Genomic DNA, 17,641 nt, shown 5'->3' on the forward strand with positions numbered 1-17,641 from the left:
TAAGTTCAGTCATGGAAAGTTGGCAAGTAAAATTAAATCACCAGAAAGTAACATGATGCAAACAGAATGATGTTGATAATTTTTTCCTCACTATTTTCTCGTAAAATGTAAGCAACAGTTCCCTGTTCTGCTCTCGACTCCAGCATGTGATAAACACCGAGTGTCTAGTTTGTCAATTGACACAGTAGCTGTACATTTATAATTGTAAATTACAATTGTTTATGTTTGAAATATGGTCGAGATCAGAATTCACTTTTCAACAGTAGTTTACACATGTACATTGTACAGGCTGAGTTGACAAGATGAATACTGTGTATTTCATCATGTTTTAGGGAGTAGAACAAGAAACTGAAGTTGAAACAGAAAACAAAAGTAGTGAATAAAGTTACAGCTACTAGCCGTTTAAGAATATATTGCGAGAGAAAAACATGCCTATGAGAGGATCTGTGACTTGATTTTGTCCAAGATGTGCTACAAGTAAACAAATTAGCATTGCATTGATATATATCCTTGTCAGTTGGAGAGGGGAGAGGGGTACTGAGTACAGATGGTGAGATCTGTAATCAAGTGTGAAATATTTACATTACTGTGTCCTAAATGAATTTTTTAACTTCAAACGATTCAGATACTATTCTGTATAAGCAATCCTTGGAGATTCATTAACATGCAACAAATTTTAAAGTAAGAGCATTCACTCATTGATCATGAAAAACTGTCAGAAGAAGTGACATTGTATAGCGCCCTCTTTAGTCAGAAAATCTGTTGCCTCAGGGACATGTCCAAAATACTGCAGAAGAAACAAGTGTGCTCAGCTTTACCATTCATATTTACATACCTCTGTAAATATGATCAAGCCAGAAAATTGGATCCTAAAATTGTTTGATGGTATTATTTTTTGATGAGTGTATTTTTCAGAAATGATACACCAGAATGAATGGGAATTGTGATACTGTGGAAGCAAAACTAAACAATAACAATGAAACTGTAACAGCTGATGAAGTGAATGGTACTGATGACAACGAAGGGATTCTAACATTTCAGTAAACACTATAATATCTCTAAATTATTTAACAAAAGACAGTTTTGTATATTGTTCTACAAGTTTTTCGCTCGATAAGGCATGTAGATCATCTGTTTTCTATAAATAGAAAAGCAGAATAATAGGCAGAAAAGGAATCTGTTAGCTTTTCTGTCAGCTGTATTTATCCCAGTAGAGTAAAAGCCAACATGGTCTTGTTTTGTATTCTGCAGCACCAAAGTCTGCTTCGGTCAGTGAGTTTTATTGGCATATTTATGGAGATGTGTTCTTTCAAGAAAAGGGCTACACTTGCTGTTTCATACAGTTCTATATTATTATATTCTGTTTATTTCATATTATTTAGTTTCAATAACATGATTTCATTTACTTTGCAAGAAGTAAATATATTTGAATAAATAAGTGAAAAATAAATCTTTTCCATAAAATATTATTAGTTTCTGGTATTTCATAAAATGTGAGAGTGCTGATGAATTGAAGGGAAAGTCACTATTTTTTACTTTACTTTCATTTCATCATATATATAGTACTGGTACCTAGTCTAGTATCATCTTTGGATTTCTTAACGTTACCCAAGTTTAGTTTTGCACTATTGCTTCCAACCTGGTACTAGATAACCAACCGTAGACAATATGCAACTGGCTTACCCTGGAAGTCAATCAGAGAATATGACCCTCTGTTGATTGGATTTACGATGATAGTGCAGGCAGGGGTTACCAATAACTAATTATGTTTATCAGAGTTACACCTCAGTGATCAAATCATTACTGGTTACAATGAGTAGAAACACATTAACTTTTGTTGACTTCCATGGCAAGTCCTCTTACATTCTCCTCAGCATGCTTGCTCTGGCATTAGGTTTGGAATTACACAAAATGCTAGAATCTGTGTTTGACAACATAAAAAAGACTGAGGACATACTTGATTAATGTGTTACACACTGTCCACAAATATGATTTTATTATCAAGTTTTACAAGTTTTGCCATTTTGATCAGTGCCAAAAACTATCTGTGCCAATAACCCAGGGTCTTCAACTACTAATATAGCATACATGCAATTACTAGAAAACAAAAACTGTATTGATTCATCAATTATTCCAAAATAATAAATGAATGTGACGAGTCAAGCACTGTATCTTCTTACATGTAAAATGCATGTGCTGAAAGCTAGCAAAACTGGGCCATACTGGCTGTTCTGATGGTGAAATTATCCTCTGACCTTAATTTTTTCAAACTTTTTCCAATTCTAATCAACAAATTAAATTTCCCATTGAGATTGTGGTAATGTAAAACACCCTGTGTCAAAACTCCCCCCCCCCCTTTTTTGCTGCCTCATCTAAGTGAGACATCCCAACTGGTTTGTGTCTTGCTCATCTTCTGTTTTTTTCTCTCAAACAAGTAGTTCTGGAAAACAAACGAGAAGCTGTCATGAGTTATAAAATATTTTAATTTTGATGATATATGTCAAGTTCAGCTGTAGATTGCTGTGAAGTTACTGAGTACAAATTTGATTAGTTTCTGCTAACAAGACAGTTACATCACAACAGCTAGCTATGGTTACCTGTACTTTAATTTAAAATGTGGACCTCTAGAAAAATACAGGAGCAGAGAGAGTAAAAAAGAAAATGTCAAAGACTATGACAGGCTCTTCCAGATCTGAACCTTCATACAGTACATCATGAAAAGATATTCATTTAATTTTGATTTAAAAGTCGACAAGTTTGACTGTTTCGAATAGATGGGCAATGGAATTCCAAATATTCACAGCATTAATAAAGCTGATGATCTCTCTGACCTGTAGCTATTCTTAACATTGGTGGGTGAAGGTTACCATCATTAGCACAATGATACATGTATTTTCTCTAATATAGTGTTCACTGCCTTTTAATGGCTCTCTAATTCTCTGCTAAATAGTAAAGCTCACACAAACATGCACATGATGCACGACAAATAGCAAGCACATCGATATTTTGGAGACTTTTTTCAATAATCCTTATCTTGAATGAAAAGTGACATATTTTAAATCATATTAATGTATATGTAGGACACAATCTGACTCAGGATTATGCATTCAAGTGTCTATGCACAGTTCATTACATCTCAGATGCTCAAACTGTAATGATTACTTCAGCACTAAAACTCGAAGTAGGTGAATGAACATTTGAGCTGTACAGTGTACAAGAGACTACATGCATCGCTTGTCGGCTGTGCAGGGTAAGAAAGTTCTTGCAGTGCTTCAGAGCATTGGTAGCTCTATGTTCAGAGGCAATGCTAGCTCTGCATGGCAGGGCTGTGTGTTACCAGCGTTATACGGCCTCCCACCATATACCGTATATCGCCGGTAACACAGCCCTGCCATGCAGAGCTAAGGCAATGCATGTGTTATCCTAACCCACTAAGTGATTTTGTGTTGAAGTAATCTTTGTAGTTTGAGCTTCTGCTATGTAATGAACTATGTGCATAGACACTTGAAACACTGCTGCATACTCTGATGTTTTCATTTTTCCCAAATAATGCTTCTCAACGGTAAAATCGACCAAAATATGTACTCACCAGAGCTTTCAGTGCAGGCTGTCATGGCGGCTGCCATCTTGAAAATACCCACAATGCATCATGTTTTTTACTCATGTAGGGTGTTTTCATGCTCAGCCCAATGTTTTTTTCTCTCATGTAGGGCGTTTTCACGCTCAGCCTAATGTTTTTTTTGCTCATGTAGGGTGTTCACATGCTCGGCTTAGCTCTCTATGGGAGCCCTGATAAAGCTTGCGCATATTTCATCGAGATCTTGGAGGTATTGAGTATTATAGATACATTGGCCTTGCTAATTGAAATACTTGAGGAGTTGCACCTTGAATGCACCAGTTGTCATCAAAATTTTCAGTGGATTTTTTATGAAAATTTAGGAAATCAAAATTCTGAAGTTCCGGTATTTTATAATCAAAATTGTTTGCCCCTCGGGGAACTGTGGAATTTAGGGCTGGATGATTTCTTGAAACCACAAATCAAAGGTCATCATTGAAACTTTCCATTCAAAAGCTGATATGAAAGCCCATGCTCAATGTCATCAATCAGAAGTGGCAACATTAAAAAAAAAAGAAATGGAATGTTTGCAAAGGTCACAGGGGGAATTCAAACCATTTCATAGCAGGCAACTGGTGTAAATGATGGCAAAATTGAAGATGAAAGTACATGTAAGAATTCCAGTTGACTGAAGTAACAGATACATTGAGGAAACCTGTCTGTGTCTGACATTCACATGCACCCTCAATGACAGAGCCATAAACATAGCTCAGTTCTTAAAAAGTGGGCACAGACATGGCCAGGTGTTGCCGCTACGCCTGCTCTTCTATTCTACCCAGTGTAAGTCTAGCAGTGTATATGGAACACACACAGCATTGGATTGAACCAGAGGGAATAGAGTAATGTTGTTGTTGCTGTTGTTGTTGTTGTTATTGTTGTTGTTGACAGTGATGATGATGATCATGATGACGATAATACAAAATATTAAAAACAATGTGTCATTCCTTGCTGTTGTTTGTCGATGTTGTAGAAAATTGTAAAAGAAAACTGTAATCGTGACAAAAAAACGATGTAGGTCGCCCAACGTCACTCCCGTCCTATGGTTGTATAATAGGACGGGAGTGACGTTGGGCGACCTACGTCGTTTTTTTGTCACAATTACAGTTTTCTTTTACAATTTTCTACAACATCGACAACGGCAGCAAGGAATGACACATTGTTTTTTAATATTTTGTATTATCGTCATCATCATCATCATCATCATCATCACCATCAACAACAACAATAACAACAACAACAACAACAACAACAAGATTACTGTATTCCCTGTGATTGAACAAGCGTAGCTGTGAGAGAGCGTTCAATGTCATAAGAAAAGATTGTTTTTGATCCACTGAAGGTCAAATTTTTGTGGTCAATGAGAAGACTCTCCCTTTGATGATATTTTTGACATTTATTTTTCATGGTGCAAAACTTTGTTTGCACCATAATAATACAAGAGCTCATCTTCCTAAGAAAATAATCAGCTTTCACTTAGGGAGTCTTCTCATAATCAGTCAATATGGGACCCCCTGGAATTACGTTGATTTTGAAATTTTGTGGGCCCAGTTTTCTTCAGTCTTGCCAAGTCTTTCTTTATATTCTATTCACTAGGATTTGTCAAACATATCTTATACCAGCCCTTCTTATCAGCATCACATTTGAACACTCTGTTTGGGTATTGAGAATCCACCAGGCGTTTTTGGGCAAATGTGCAGCATCTCAGAAGCTGTAATCCAACTGGTTGGTTGAATCTTACTGTTATCATTAAATTATACACAATAGACTCCCTAAGTTTCTGTGAATAGTGACAATCGACCAAGCCTATATAACCTTTCGAGCCAGCTGCACATCAGCAAGGAATTTTGTTATCAGAGTATATGGTAAAATTAATAATATTCATACTCAGGAATTACATGTAACAATTTGAAAGTGTTTACAATTGTTTGTCACATTGTATATTTTACTTAGCAAAACAGAATTATTAATCTTATGTGAAATAAAATGCTGTAGTATTGAAAATTGGCAACTTTGTCACACTGGCCCAACAATGGAATACAGACGTAAAGTACACGTTATTGAAAAATTTGGATGTGTTAAATCGCAATTTTACACATCATTGGAGGAAATTATAGAGCTAATTACTTTGCAATAGACTTCAAAACACACACTTATATTCAATGGTAGCGCCAGTACGGTGTGTACATTCTGTAACCAAAGGACAGATACCAAAAGTATGTCAACAGAACCTGTGTGTATCATGGGTCCAAGTCAAGGTTAAACTAACTGACAATGGTCCAAAAAATAATTACACATGTTATCAATCTGATTGGAGCAATCTTGTGTCAATTCTAGGCATGAAAACCTCTAATAGGTGATAAAATATCAATAAACCAATAGAACAGAGTCAATAATATGGTTATTCAGGATGGGGGTCATTCCATTTATTAAAATGGGGTGGCAGGGGAGAGCATACACTGGTCTCTTCAATGGGACCTTGAGTTTGTTTTTTCTCATCGGTACAAAATTGGAAGGGCAGTTGCATCACAATTTTCACTTTGGAAGAGCGTGAATTTATAATAGCATCAACTTGCTTAAGTGCAGTGGTTACAAATATGGACAAAGGTTTCAGAATGCAGTACCTCCCTATAAGAAAAGTGGACTGGTCGTGATTGAAGAGGGTGATTCACTCCAGTTCAAGTTTGTACAAGGGAAGCTTGTCAGTACAGCTTCTCAAAAGGCTTGTGTTTTTAACCCTGTGTTTTGCACACCTCATCAAGAGTTGCCATTTGAAGAAGGTGGAGACATTTCTCACATGCTATCAGTCAAGTCAGGCATCTGTTACAGAACTAATCCTCTCTCAATTATTTTTGGATTGAGAAGAGTGTAATTTTTCAAGTTATCTGTCACTCTACCGTACAACGAGAGTTCTACGTGATTTCAACATCTTATACCCAGGTAGGTTGGAATTCGCAAAGTCATGTGAACTGCATCAAACTTTTTAGGATACAAGTCTTGGCTCTATCTCACATAGTTTCAGTGAAGATTACACCCTTAGGGCACAAAGAACAGTGGTTTCTTGTGTTCTCTCCCACCATGTCAACAAAAAACTATCAAATTAGAAAAACAGATAAACTGCTGTTTCAAGACTACCTAGAAGTTAATATTCTTTTATTTTTAATGGAAAAGTATTTTATTGGCTAGTAATCTTTTGCTGACTTCCAGTCCGTACTGTCAGCCCAGTAGGGGTCAGATGTTAATAACATATCTAACTGGTCTCCAGTCAGACTTAATTCAGAAAAGGAACAGTTATATAGAACATACTTGGTTTTATGAATACTGATGAAAAACTTGATATATTGTCGGGAAGGGTTGATGACCAGATAGTCAGTGATTTTACAAGTATATCAAACTTCCGTCCCGAGTTAAAAGAAGAGTTCAGTTTCACCACAGAGAAATTTTTATGACATATTGAGGATGTGCTTTTGGAGTGACACTGTATGTTAGAAAATAGTTTACTTTCTGTTTTGTAGTATGTGGCATTGTGGAGATACCATCTGGTCAGAGGAAGACCTAGATCATGAATTACGAAGTGAAATTCCTTGAATTGTGTTTTTCAGAGATTCTTTTGAATTCCCAAGATAAATTCCTGCTTTCAAAATTGGAAATACGATGACAAACATAAACCTGCATTTACTTTTGTCATTGAATGTGAAGTTAAACTATTCATATAATTACACAAATGCTAATATCATGGAATTTTTTTTGTCTTCAAAAGAATTGAAAAACTAGAATACTATGAAATCTGTTCCAAAGTGTGTTTCTACATCTGATGATATTTTTAATTGTATCGAAGTAATGGATGAAGATTGGATATTAAGAGTATGTTGTAGATGAAAAGCCTATGATCACATCTAACAAACTTGGATTTGAAACGCTCCAGCAAGATACTAAATGTGCTGTATTCAACTGAACAGAACTGCAATTAAACTGCAGCAAAGTGTGAAATTGGTAAATTAGTTCTTGTGCCTCACCAGTCCGTAAACTCATCCATCAATCGGCTTGTTAAATAGTGTAAATATCCGTCACATGGTTCGTGTTGGTAGTGGATTTAGACTTCAGTCAACACATGTGATTCCCCAGTGTACAGCAATGTACACACATGGCACATGTGCTTTCCCAAGCCACTACTGTGAGGTATTCATTACCAAATACTGTAAATGGTCTTCAGTCAGTACTGTTAGACTCGCCAGTTCCTTTTTAGGCCACCGTCTTTCCTAATTGAATAATTTTTTAATACTGAATTGTTTTTTTTATGACAGCTAGTATCCACATTCAAATTTTAAAAAGTTTCTTATTAATTTTAAACCGATTGAAAAGACAGCTTTAATCGGCAGATTTTTCTACACACCAGTAGGACTACGTGTTTGTTGTAAATTCCTCAGATGTGTCGGTTACTGTACTTCAGCACTATGTCATCATTCATTTCTGTCCTTCAGTGGTGATAAGTCTTGTTTAAGGTAATGATAGGATAATTTTAGATATGATAATTTTTACCAAAAAAAATGCTTCTTTGCTCCTTTCAGATTGATGTTTTGACCTCTACTTCTCTTATTGGCTATATTTTTTTCGCTGATCACAGGAGAAAAATTGTTTGAAAGTGGCTTTTGCTGCGCTTTCTTGTGTTCTACTTTTGTGGAATATCATTGTGAGCTGGCTTGACTGAATTTGAGTTAAAGATTTGAATTCATAATGATATCGAAAATATTTCCTTCCCTCTACCCTACCAAGCAATTCAGAGTTGGCAGTTTTTGTAAACAAACCAACCATATTAATTATCAATGGTTGTTTATTTTTCTTAGCTCACATTGGCCTCCAGTCTCCAGTTTGTGGAAAAAATTCCTCAGTATTTGTCTTCAGTCATTTGCTCCTAGTCAGCAACAGTGGTGATGCACCTGTTTCGTAGAAAAAAAAATACCCTTCATTTTCCATAGTGGGTTTAAAACTTCCTACATATTTTCCAGTTTTGCATTTACGTGATGATGTCCTGGAATGTACACAGAACAGAGGGTGGAATTTTCACATTTGTTCTGGAATGTCGGTGTTACTGGAAATAGTTCATGTCATACTGTGAGTGGCTGTCAGTTGATCTTCATTGTAAAACAATTATACCTAGAATAGAATGCAGGCAGGCTGTGGGCTAACACTGATAGGTTGAGTGAGATCCATTCAGGGACCATCTCAACACATTGAGCAGGTTGAGCAAGACCTATTTAGGGACCATCTCAACACATTGAGTAGGTTGAGCAAGACCTATTTAGGGACCATCTCAACACATTGAGCAGGTTGAGCAAGACCTATTTAGGAATATCTCAACACATTGAGTAGGTTGAACAAGACATATTTAGGGACCATCTCAACAAACTGATGCTTTGAAAATGATTGTGTTTCTGAACATCCTCGCCTGTTTAAAATTCGAAGATTATCTTAATTTGCTAGTCAAGAGTTGGTTCTTCAGGCAGGGACGCTCTCTGTAAATAGCCCATGGTAGGATAGGCCCTTAAATTGATTGGTTGATAAGCTCCATCAGGCAACTCAAGGAATGTTTCGTGAACCTTTTCCATCAAGAGTGTGACTGACATTCAAAGGCAAGCAGTCTAAAACTTTATTTTCAACTGCAGCAATGCCTTGATATTATCAAGCAGAACTGGAAATGGCAATCCCTTCACTTTACCGAACCCATGAAGACAGTGAAAATAATTTACATGTTATCACCATTCCTGATTGGTTTGCACAATTTTGATTTCGAAGGCAAAATGTTGTACATGAAACTGAAGGGTTATCACACATGGCTTGGTTGTGATGATTGCACCATACCGACCGAGCCAAGCTCAGTTTAGTGTATTAAAATCTGCAGGAGGGAGTCAGTATTTTTCAGCCCCTGTGTAATTGTCTCATTTCTACACAGGCTAGATAGGGCCAAGCCCTCATGCAATATGACACAATCCTTTAAGCAACCAAGTTATCTCATGCTGAGTTCATGCAGCTTTTTTAACCACAAGTCATGAGATCATATTCCGAGAGTAGAGCTCGTCTTCCACAGTGTACAATATTGCCATTTCATTGTCAGGTTCAACCCAATGTTAGGAAGCTTCAATCATGCAACTATATCCTTAAACTGACTTGTTAGAATACTTCATGTCTGTAATTTGTCAACTTTTGCACAATCAGGAGCGTGCATCCTGTGTCCAATCTCTCTGTGAAAGCAGAAACAGCTGTCCTTGATATTTTAACCCTATCTCAAGCACATGGTGCATTTTTCTGTGCCCATGTAATTGGCTTTGTTCACGTTTATGAAACCAATTACACTATGTTTGGGCAAAAGGATCGGAATTACAGTCCCGTGTGAGATCTCCAATACATGCAATATGGTGTAGCAACATAGGCACCCTGCAGCTGAAACATCACAGAACACTGAAAGAAGAAGAGGTGCTCAAGGCATGGTACATATATGTATGTTTACTGTAATAGCCTGAAAGATCCAGTCATGTATGGGTGCTCGGCTGTCTCCCATCTGTTTTGAGAGGGGGGGAGGGGTAGCCTAGAATCCTATTCCGTCCGCTTGCCTCCGTACCTCCGACCTGGTAGTGGGTCGGAGTTACGGAGGCAAGCGGACGGAATAGGATTCTAGGCTAGGGGAGGGGTGGTGAAGAGAAGGGCTGTAGGCTCTATACAAAATAATTTTGGGGGGTTGGGGGAGCTGTTGGCTACAAACTGCAGCTACTGAAATCATCGGACTGGTGTGATAATTATCAATCAGTTTAAAACCCACAACTACTGATTCCCAAATGAAAAATATAGATAGTCATAGACTATCATATGACCTAGCATGCCTTGATGAGTCTTTCTTAAGGCCCAAAAAAATAATAGTTTTGTTTCTGGTCATTGACATGTTGCAAAAATGATGCGGCGACACAATTTTTTTTCAATTTTATTTTTTTTGGTGGAATTTGATACATTTTCCCTTTTTTCCGTAGGGGCAAATGAAAAACAGGGAAAAAAAGAGTTGACGCGCACACTCTGAAGTGATGCGGGCGGTGACCAGAAACAAATCAATTTTTTGGGGGCCTATGAATTTGATTGTGGTCAAAAGAAGATTACAGTTAACATGTTTTTCAGATTGTAGGTTTTGTGTTTAACTCTCATAGAAAAAGTCGTACATTAGATACAAAAAACCAGGGACATTAATACAGTTTTGACTCTTTTTCCCCTCAATATCAATGCAAATACATGTGGTAGAACGTTTACATGTAAACAATACGGCTATTCTAATTCTTACAGCATTTGTCAGGATAAGAGGCTAGACAGTGACAGTGAACTATCTTTGTACGTCAGTAGGGTTCCGTTTTGGGAAAGTAAATAAATCAGACTGAATACACAAACGTTAAAAACAGTAAACTTTACTGAAATATGTCAATAAACAAACTGAGGAAATATATAACTTTCTTACTGAGTGTATATACCGTAGAGAGTCATCCCACATGTGTGAGATGTGTGGGCACTGACAGTGTTTTTTGATTTATGAGTAAAGTCAGAAGAAAATTTTAGTGTAATGATAGACGCGTTGACAATGCATCACTGATTCTAAGAAAGACGGAAAGTGTCAGAACTTTAAAGCTGGCATCCAAATTGATACCAGACAATGGAATGCTGAATTGAATATTTGTCCACGTACGCTATGTGTGGATGTATTGCTCGTTTCTGTGAAATTTCCAAATACTCTTCCTAGGAACAGTTCAACGATTTGACTTACAGATTGATATATGGCAGGTGCCACATGTGGGGCAGGATGCGCTTACTATTTTCGAAACATCTGACATCACTTCTCAGTCTTTTGACCAAAAGTCCATATATCTTCTTTCATGAATTTGACTTTGTTGTGTGTAACGGTGCTTTACTATCTGTTCTGTGCTGTTTTGTGTCTATGTTCATAACAATTGATAATGTATTACAAATTTTGACCAAGTTTTATCGGATTATGGATGGTGCAAACTTTTTGCTTCTTCAACAGAAATATGCAAATTTAATTATTTGTCTTCTGAATGGGATTTCAGAAGCCTTGGTTTAAACATCAAAAGTTTTCCACCTGTTATATTATCAAATCTGTGTGTTTGAACCTGATGGATTTCCATCATACTTAGTCACTAGCTGCTGGCAGCAGTATTAGTAAATCCAAAAAAACGGTGCTGCACGGATGTTTTTGCAGCATATGGGTTCCCTTCAACAGACTTCCTTATATTTGAAAAGTTTGTAAAGGGAGATTAATTTGTGATAGAAAGGTACAAGTGTGTGTATATCTATCTTTTTCCCATGATGGCAATATAATGGGTAAAGAAAATGATTACTTTGGTAAAGTCAACGATGTTTGACAAGAAATTCTTTAAAGGTGACAATGTCATGAACAGAGTTGTATTTCACTTTGAAGGACCAAGTTCATACAGGGCAAAGCAAAGTACGTACCTCTGGGCGGAAGTGATCATGTTTTCAATCAATGGTCAAATTATCCGTTTGTAATATCCAATAAGTGTATGAAATGAGCACTGTCAATATAGCAATTACAAAGATATCCTGAGTTCCCCACTTACTCAACAACAGTTTGGTGCAATCATGTTGCTGTCGGTGCTAAAAATAGGACATGTAATCAGTGAAATTGAGCAAAGGGGTAAAGATTAAGCTATTTTAACCCTTTCATTACTGTAGTTTAAGTCAATCCCACTGTTTTCTATGATAAATTTGGATCTTTAGAGAGGGAAATGATATGGGGGTGAAAGGTTAAATGTATTTCTAAGATAGATGTATCTTTTGAGTCAGTACATTATTGTTAAAAAGCACAGGTCCAGAAAATGAACTTGAATACAACATGTGTTTCTGGTAAATTACACTGACTGGAGCATATCCTGGTTGCAATAGAGTGTCAAATTGACTGTCCACTGTTCGGTGTTCCCTGTCAGAGCAAAAGTCTAACCAATAAACCATGACCATGACCTCATCTTGAACAGTGGGTGAAAGAAATTCAAAGATAAAGCCACAAAGCTATCAAACATCAACTGGCAGAGTTTGTTTACCCAGATCAGAAACCATAACATGACTTCAAAGCTGGGTGCAGGATGTCGTATGGTTTTTAGTGTCACACGTCAGACATGTGTGGTTCATAAACCACGGCAAAGGGTTTGAAATTTTTTATAGTGAAAATAAAGGTAAAGCCAAACCCTTACAAACTGAATTCTTGAAATTCTTTTGGAATTTATCAGTTTTTATATCACCAAGATGTATGTTTTATGTTTTCAAGGACATTCTTGAGGATTAGATTGTTGCTAAAAATGAAAATTGTTTCAAAGGACACATTTTGTTCATATCTCTTGAAAAAGGGCAATTTGTTCTTTCATAATTTAGTCAACTAGCTCCAGAAAGACAAAGCAGACAAGTGGAAAATAGTCTTCAATTTCAATTGTCAATCGGCAATTTTGTCACCAATAAACTCAAAATATAGATAAATGTGTGCAGTTTTTGTCCAGCAATTCTATGCTGTGGGATCTTTGTCACCCCCACCCGACGCTTTTACAAACTTTTGCTGGCAATGTCCTTCACATACCACTATACATCACTAAAAAACATACTGGTGATCTTGAACTTGAAACTTTGCTGTTGTAAAATATAAAATTTAATTGACAATTGTTTTGTGCGGATGAAAAAGCCTTGACATTCAAAAGCACTGGATTCCAATGGCATAGTTAAATCACTATAATAACTTGACATGTCAGCCAATTTTTGAATGTATTGTACAGAATTTCATTGCCATGGTGTAGTGCATATCTATTGGTTCCTGGAGTTTGATTTGAGTTGTTATTCTAACCCACGAACATGTGTTGGACATACCACTATTGTCACAGAGGAACAAGAACGTGTACATAAACACAAAAAATTATCCAAAATTAAAAATTTTTTAAGGGAAATTTTCTCTCTCTCCAACTACATGGCTCTTTACCTCCTGAAAGTAAAACCTGAATCACACGACCCAAGACCAGCATGTTAAAGATTTGCCTGTTATCTTGTAAAGTAATTTCACGGTCAGTGTACTTGCTTTTCCCCGAGAAAATTGTTAAAATTCCATGCATAGTTGAACTTGTAATAGGGAGTAATACCATCATCATGATATGGCTAATGATGAAAGTTTAAAAGGACGGTGAATGAGCACCACCAAAAATTACATGATCGCATATGTGAAATGGTTGAAGCTGTGGGTAGCATCATTTGATTGTAAAATTACACATATGGTGTCAGAAAAATTTGAATTCTCTGCTCCTAACATTCGACCTGAAAATTTGCGTGGTTATGGATTGTGGGGAATGTACCAACCAACTTTACATATGGTGGCGCCCTCTATGGTCACCAGCTGAAAATAAATTCGACACGTTTTTGTGCCACTCCTCAATTTTTGGACTTAGGGGAAATACTCAACAGTAGGAGAAATACTCAACAGTAATCATACCAACTCTTTGAGTTCTCATTTGTTTTTGGCAGATAATGACCTAATGAAGTTCCAAGGTTGAATATCACGTTGAAATCACAGTCATTCGAGGAGAACAGCTAAAGTCACCATGACATCAGCTGATGACACCAGTTCTGCCGGTGAAGATGCGGGATTGTTCCTGATGGACGAAGAAGTAGAAGAAAAGGTGAGTGTATGAGTGAAGTTATTCAACATTTTTAGGTTTTTGAAATAATGCCACACCTTATTATAACACTAAGTAAATCAAGAAGGCATTCCTATATAGATTCACATTAAAATACCAGGTGTGTGGTTAACCCTCTGACTGCTGTAATTTTTCACACCAAAATTTTCATGTAATATTTACCAATTTTTGTGAACTTTTCTGTAATATTTTTTAATATTTTGGACCAAATGGATATTACATTTCATCACCTTCAGTTTTTTATCAAAAAATTTGACAAAATTCAGAAAAAAATTGACTGTGGTATATTTTATAAAGGTGACAAAAATAGACTATGGCACTCAAAGGGTTTTAATGTTGTTTACTTGCAGCACTTTTAAAATGATGCCTGAAGTGCATCTGTGATGTAAAATACGTTGTTTGCTCATTGATATCAAGTTATCAAAATATTTTCTGTTGTAGGAAAATATTATAGAGGGCCACCTGATATTTTTATGGTTCTAGAACTTGATCAGTGACTTTACTTTTTCAACTTCCAGAATAATTGCTTCAATAGTAGTGGTGGAATATCACTGTTAATTTTTACCTCTGTTGTCCTCTTGGTAACGAAAAACAACTTTCTTTTTTTTCCCTGTCTAGTTTCGGCTAGACTTCTTTCAGAGTAATACTTTGAATCTTCCTTTCAAAGTCTTTCAGTTTCAGCAATTTAAATGTCAAACGTTCCTCCTTGAAAAGCAAAGGTTGAAGGAAGTGTGCTCCGACTAATAAACCTGGAAACTGGGTTTTGAAGAGCTTGCATTTTTCTGTAATATCCCCAAGTGAATGCTTTCCAATATAGCTACGTGAACGCTGTATCTGTGACTGTCAGCTGATAGGGTCTCAGTGGTCTGTCACCTGATTCTTGAAAGGGCAGAGCTAGTTTTCAAAATATGCCAGCTCTAACAAAGTTTGGCACATGTTGTCCTACAAGTAACATGGCTTTATGGAAATTTCAGTGATGCGCAAACTGGGCCTTTTTTCAGTAGACACTGACCTAAAACATCACAGCTGTAGGGAAGAATGGGAAATTGTTTTTTGTCTCAGAATAAAAAGGTGTGGACAGAATTCTTGATGTCCTTCAACCTCTGACTAGAACTCTCAGTTTAAAAAGTGAGTTTTGTGGAGTGACATGGTAACACTTGTTGTATTCAGCTCATTAGACATGCAACATTGATGATGCTCTTGTCCCCGTTTTCAAAATAGAACAGTCCAGACAGATGTCTGAAATCACTGCATAAATATACATTTATACCATATACATTTGTGGCAAGCTTTCTTTCTTGAAATAAAAAAACTCAACACCTGGCTCATAAAGGACAATTATAAGTGACAAGTGGTTACAAAAGCTTGAGTGATGTATAAATTTGAATAAAAACTGCAAAGGTGTCAGAGCGACTATGAAAATACAAAGGTGTTAAAGGCGCCCTTCTCAATCCCAGGTTCTCGCATTAGCAAATGTGTCAATAGCCCATTAACAGTTTGTCATTCTTTTGTTTTCCATTGAATATTTCATCAAGTAACTAATATTGATATTAGATAAATCTGATAATAGAAAGGTGTTAAGAAAAACAAGACTGCAACCTGGTGTGAAGTGTACACCTGTAGAGTTTTATGGTGGCTGTGAGTCAACATGATAAGTAGACAGTACATTCTTAATGAGATGTTGACAAATAACTTTGGAGGTCAAGGGTCAGGTCCACTCTAGTCTGTAGAGTGGTATATTGTAATGCAGGACATCTATCTAGTATCTACCTGTACAGATTATGAAGAAGGTAAGGACACTGTACTCTAATCAGTATCTATTTTAGTCAACCATCTCACTTTGTTCAAATTAGTTTAGAAGATTGTGAACCACTTCGGTCACTTATTCAGTAGTTTGATATCATTGATACTCTATGAAAGTTACTTGGACATGTCATATTTTTATTAGTTCAAACAGACAGTAGAGGGGTCCCCTCTATTCTCCATGGTTACAAAGAGTGTAATTTCATCCAGACTGCGTTGGTCTTTATGGCACCTGTTGGAAACTTTGGTGTTACACTGTAACCATGGATTCTAACAGAGGAGTTCAGTTTTGAGTAAAATGAGAGATACAATATTTGTACATGGTTCAGTCCATCCTTCATGAAAAAGTAATCACAGAAAAATCTTTGTAGCTGCTCCTTAACATCTGTGCATGAGTAAACTAAACCTGTCACAAGTTGAAAATCTGTACATACAAAGTAATTTTCAATCTGAAACAGGTGTGGTTGCTGATTTGAACAGCCATATTTCACCGTGACCTTGCACTTCTCTTCAAATTCTGTGATTTTGCTGTCAAATGTTTCCAAAGTACATGAATATGTAACCTTAAGTCTGAAAAAGTTAATAATTCATGCTGTTTATGCAATATTTAAGCAATAAACGACACCCAGCAATAGTATACTACAAGATTTTGACCAGTTCATGACATATATGCACGAGCCATAGCGAGTGCATATATGAAGTGAACTGGTCAAAATCAAGTGGTATACCATCGCTGGGTGTGATTTATTGCTATTATACCATAACAGTATATTAAAATTCTGGTATGGAACGTCAAAAAGGATTTTTGCTCAAGCCAAGAGCTCGCGCGTGTACCTGCTGTGGTATATTGTGAATATACCATGGTTCTTTTCACGTCTCGATCAATCAGATCACTGTATTCATGCCCTCAATATACTGGTAAAAATTTTGCTACTTATGTAGACTAAAGTTGTTACAGGTTGGATTTTGAGACTGTGTTGGATTTTTCAATATATGAAATAAATTGTCTCATTTCATGTCAATCACTCATTTGAAACATTTGATAAAATTATGACAGGCAACAAATGTATGCATATTTAAACATCATCAAGTTCAATATCAAGAAAAATGCAAGCTCGTAGTTGAAATACACTTGCATATTTTATTGGGCAGATACGCTGATCACTTAATGCGTATATGTAAAGTAAAATATGTAATCTGGAGAACTGTATCATGGGAAAATGTGTAACACTGCCAAAAAAACCCAAACTTCCTTGATAACAATACTTAAAGTTGATTGTCGTACTTGAATTGCTAGAATTTTGTAATTTTCCCATAATAAGGAATAAAATGTATGGAATAAAAGATTTTGCATATGACATGCAGTGGTAGATTCCTAGTCACTAACTGTACTTATGTTCCTATCAGAGTTCAATATTCGAATAAGATATCTAAAGATAAGCAAGTACTAGCAATAAGCAAACAGACATTGCTTGTTGAACTGATTATT

At 36.3% G+C, this 17,641-nt stretch overlaps 1 protein-coding gene and 1 long non-coding RNA gene across 2 annotated transcripts in view; one reads left to right on the forward strand and one right to left on the reverse strand.

Moving 5' to 3' along the window:
• Nucleotides 1-1,961: 1,961 nt before the first annotated feature.
• LOC139131172 (uncharacterized) lies at nucleotides 1,962-3,793 on the reverse strand. Its single transcript, XR_011552065.1, has 2 exons — nucleotides 3,590-3,793; nucleotides 1,962-2,440 (listed from the first exon to the last, which is right to left on the reverse strand). It is a non-coding gene; the product is annotated as an uncharacterized lncRNA (long non-coding RNA).
• A 10,389-nt stretch (nucleotides 3,794-14,182) lies between these two features.
• The window catches only part of LOC139131182 (rho GTPase-activating protein 7-like), a 123,369-nt gene continuing 119,910 nt past the window's right edge, over nucleotides 14,183-17,641 (forward strand). Inside the window, exon 1 of the mRNA XM_070697152.1 lies at nucleotides 14,183-14,331. Within this exon, the coding sequence (XP_070553253.1) occupies nucleotides 14,254-14,331 (78 nt within the window). The 5' untranslated portion in view covers nucleotides 14,183-14,253. The remainder of the gene's footprint in view (nucleotides 14,332-17,641) is intronic.

Source organism: Ptychodera flava, chromosome 4 (genome assembly GCF_041260155.1).
Source record: "Ptychodera flava strain L36383 chromosome 4, AS_Pfla_20210202, whole genome shotgun sequence".
Lineage (NCBI taxonomy): Eukaryota > Metazoa > Hemichordata > Enteropneusta > Ptychoderidae > Ptychodera > Ptychodera flava.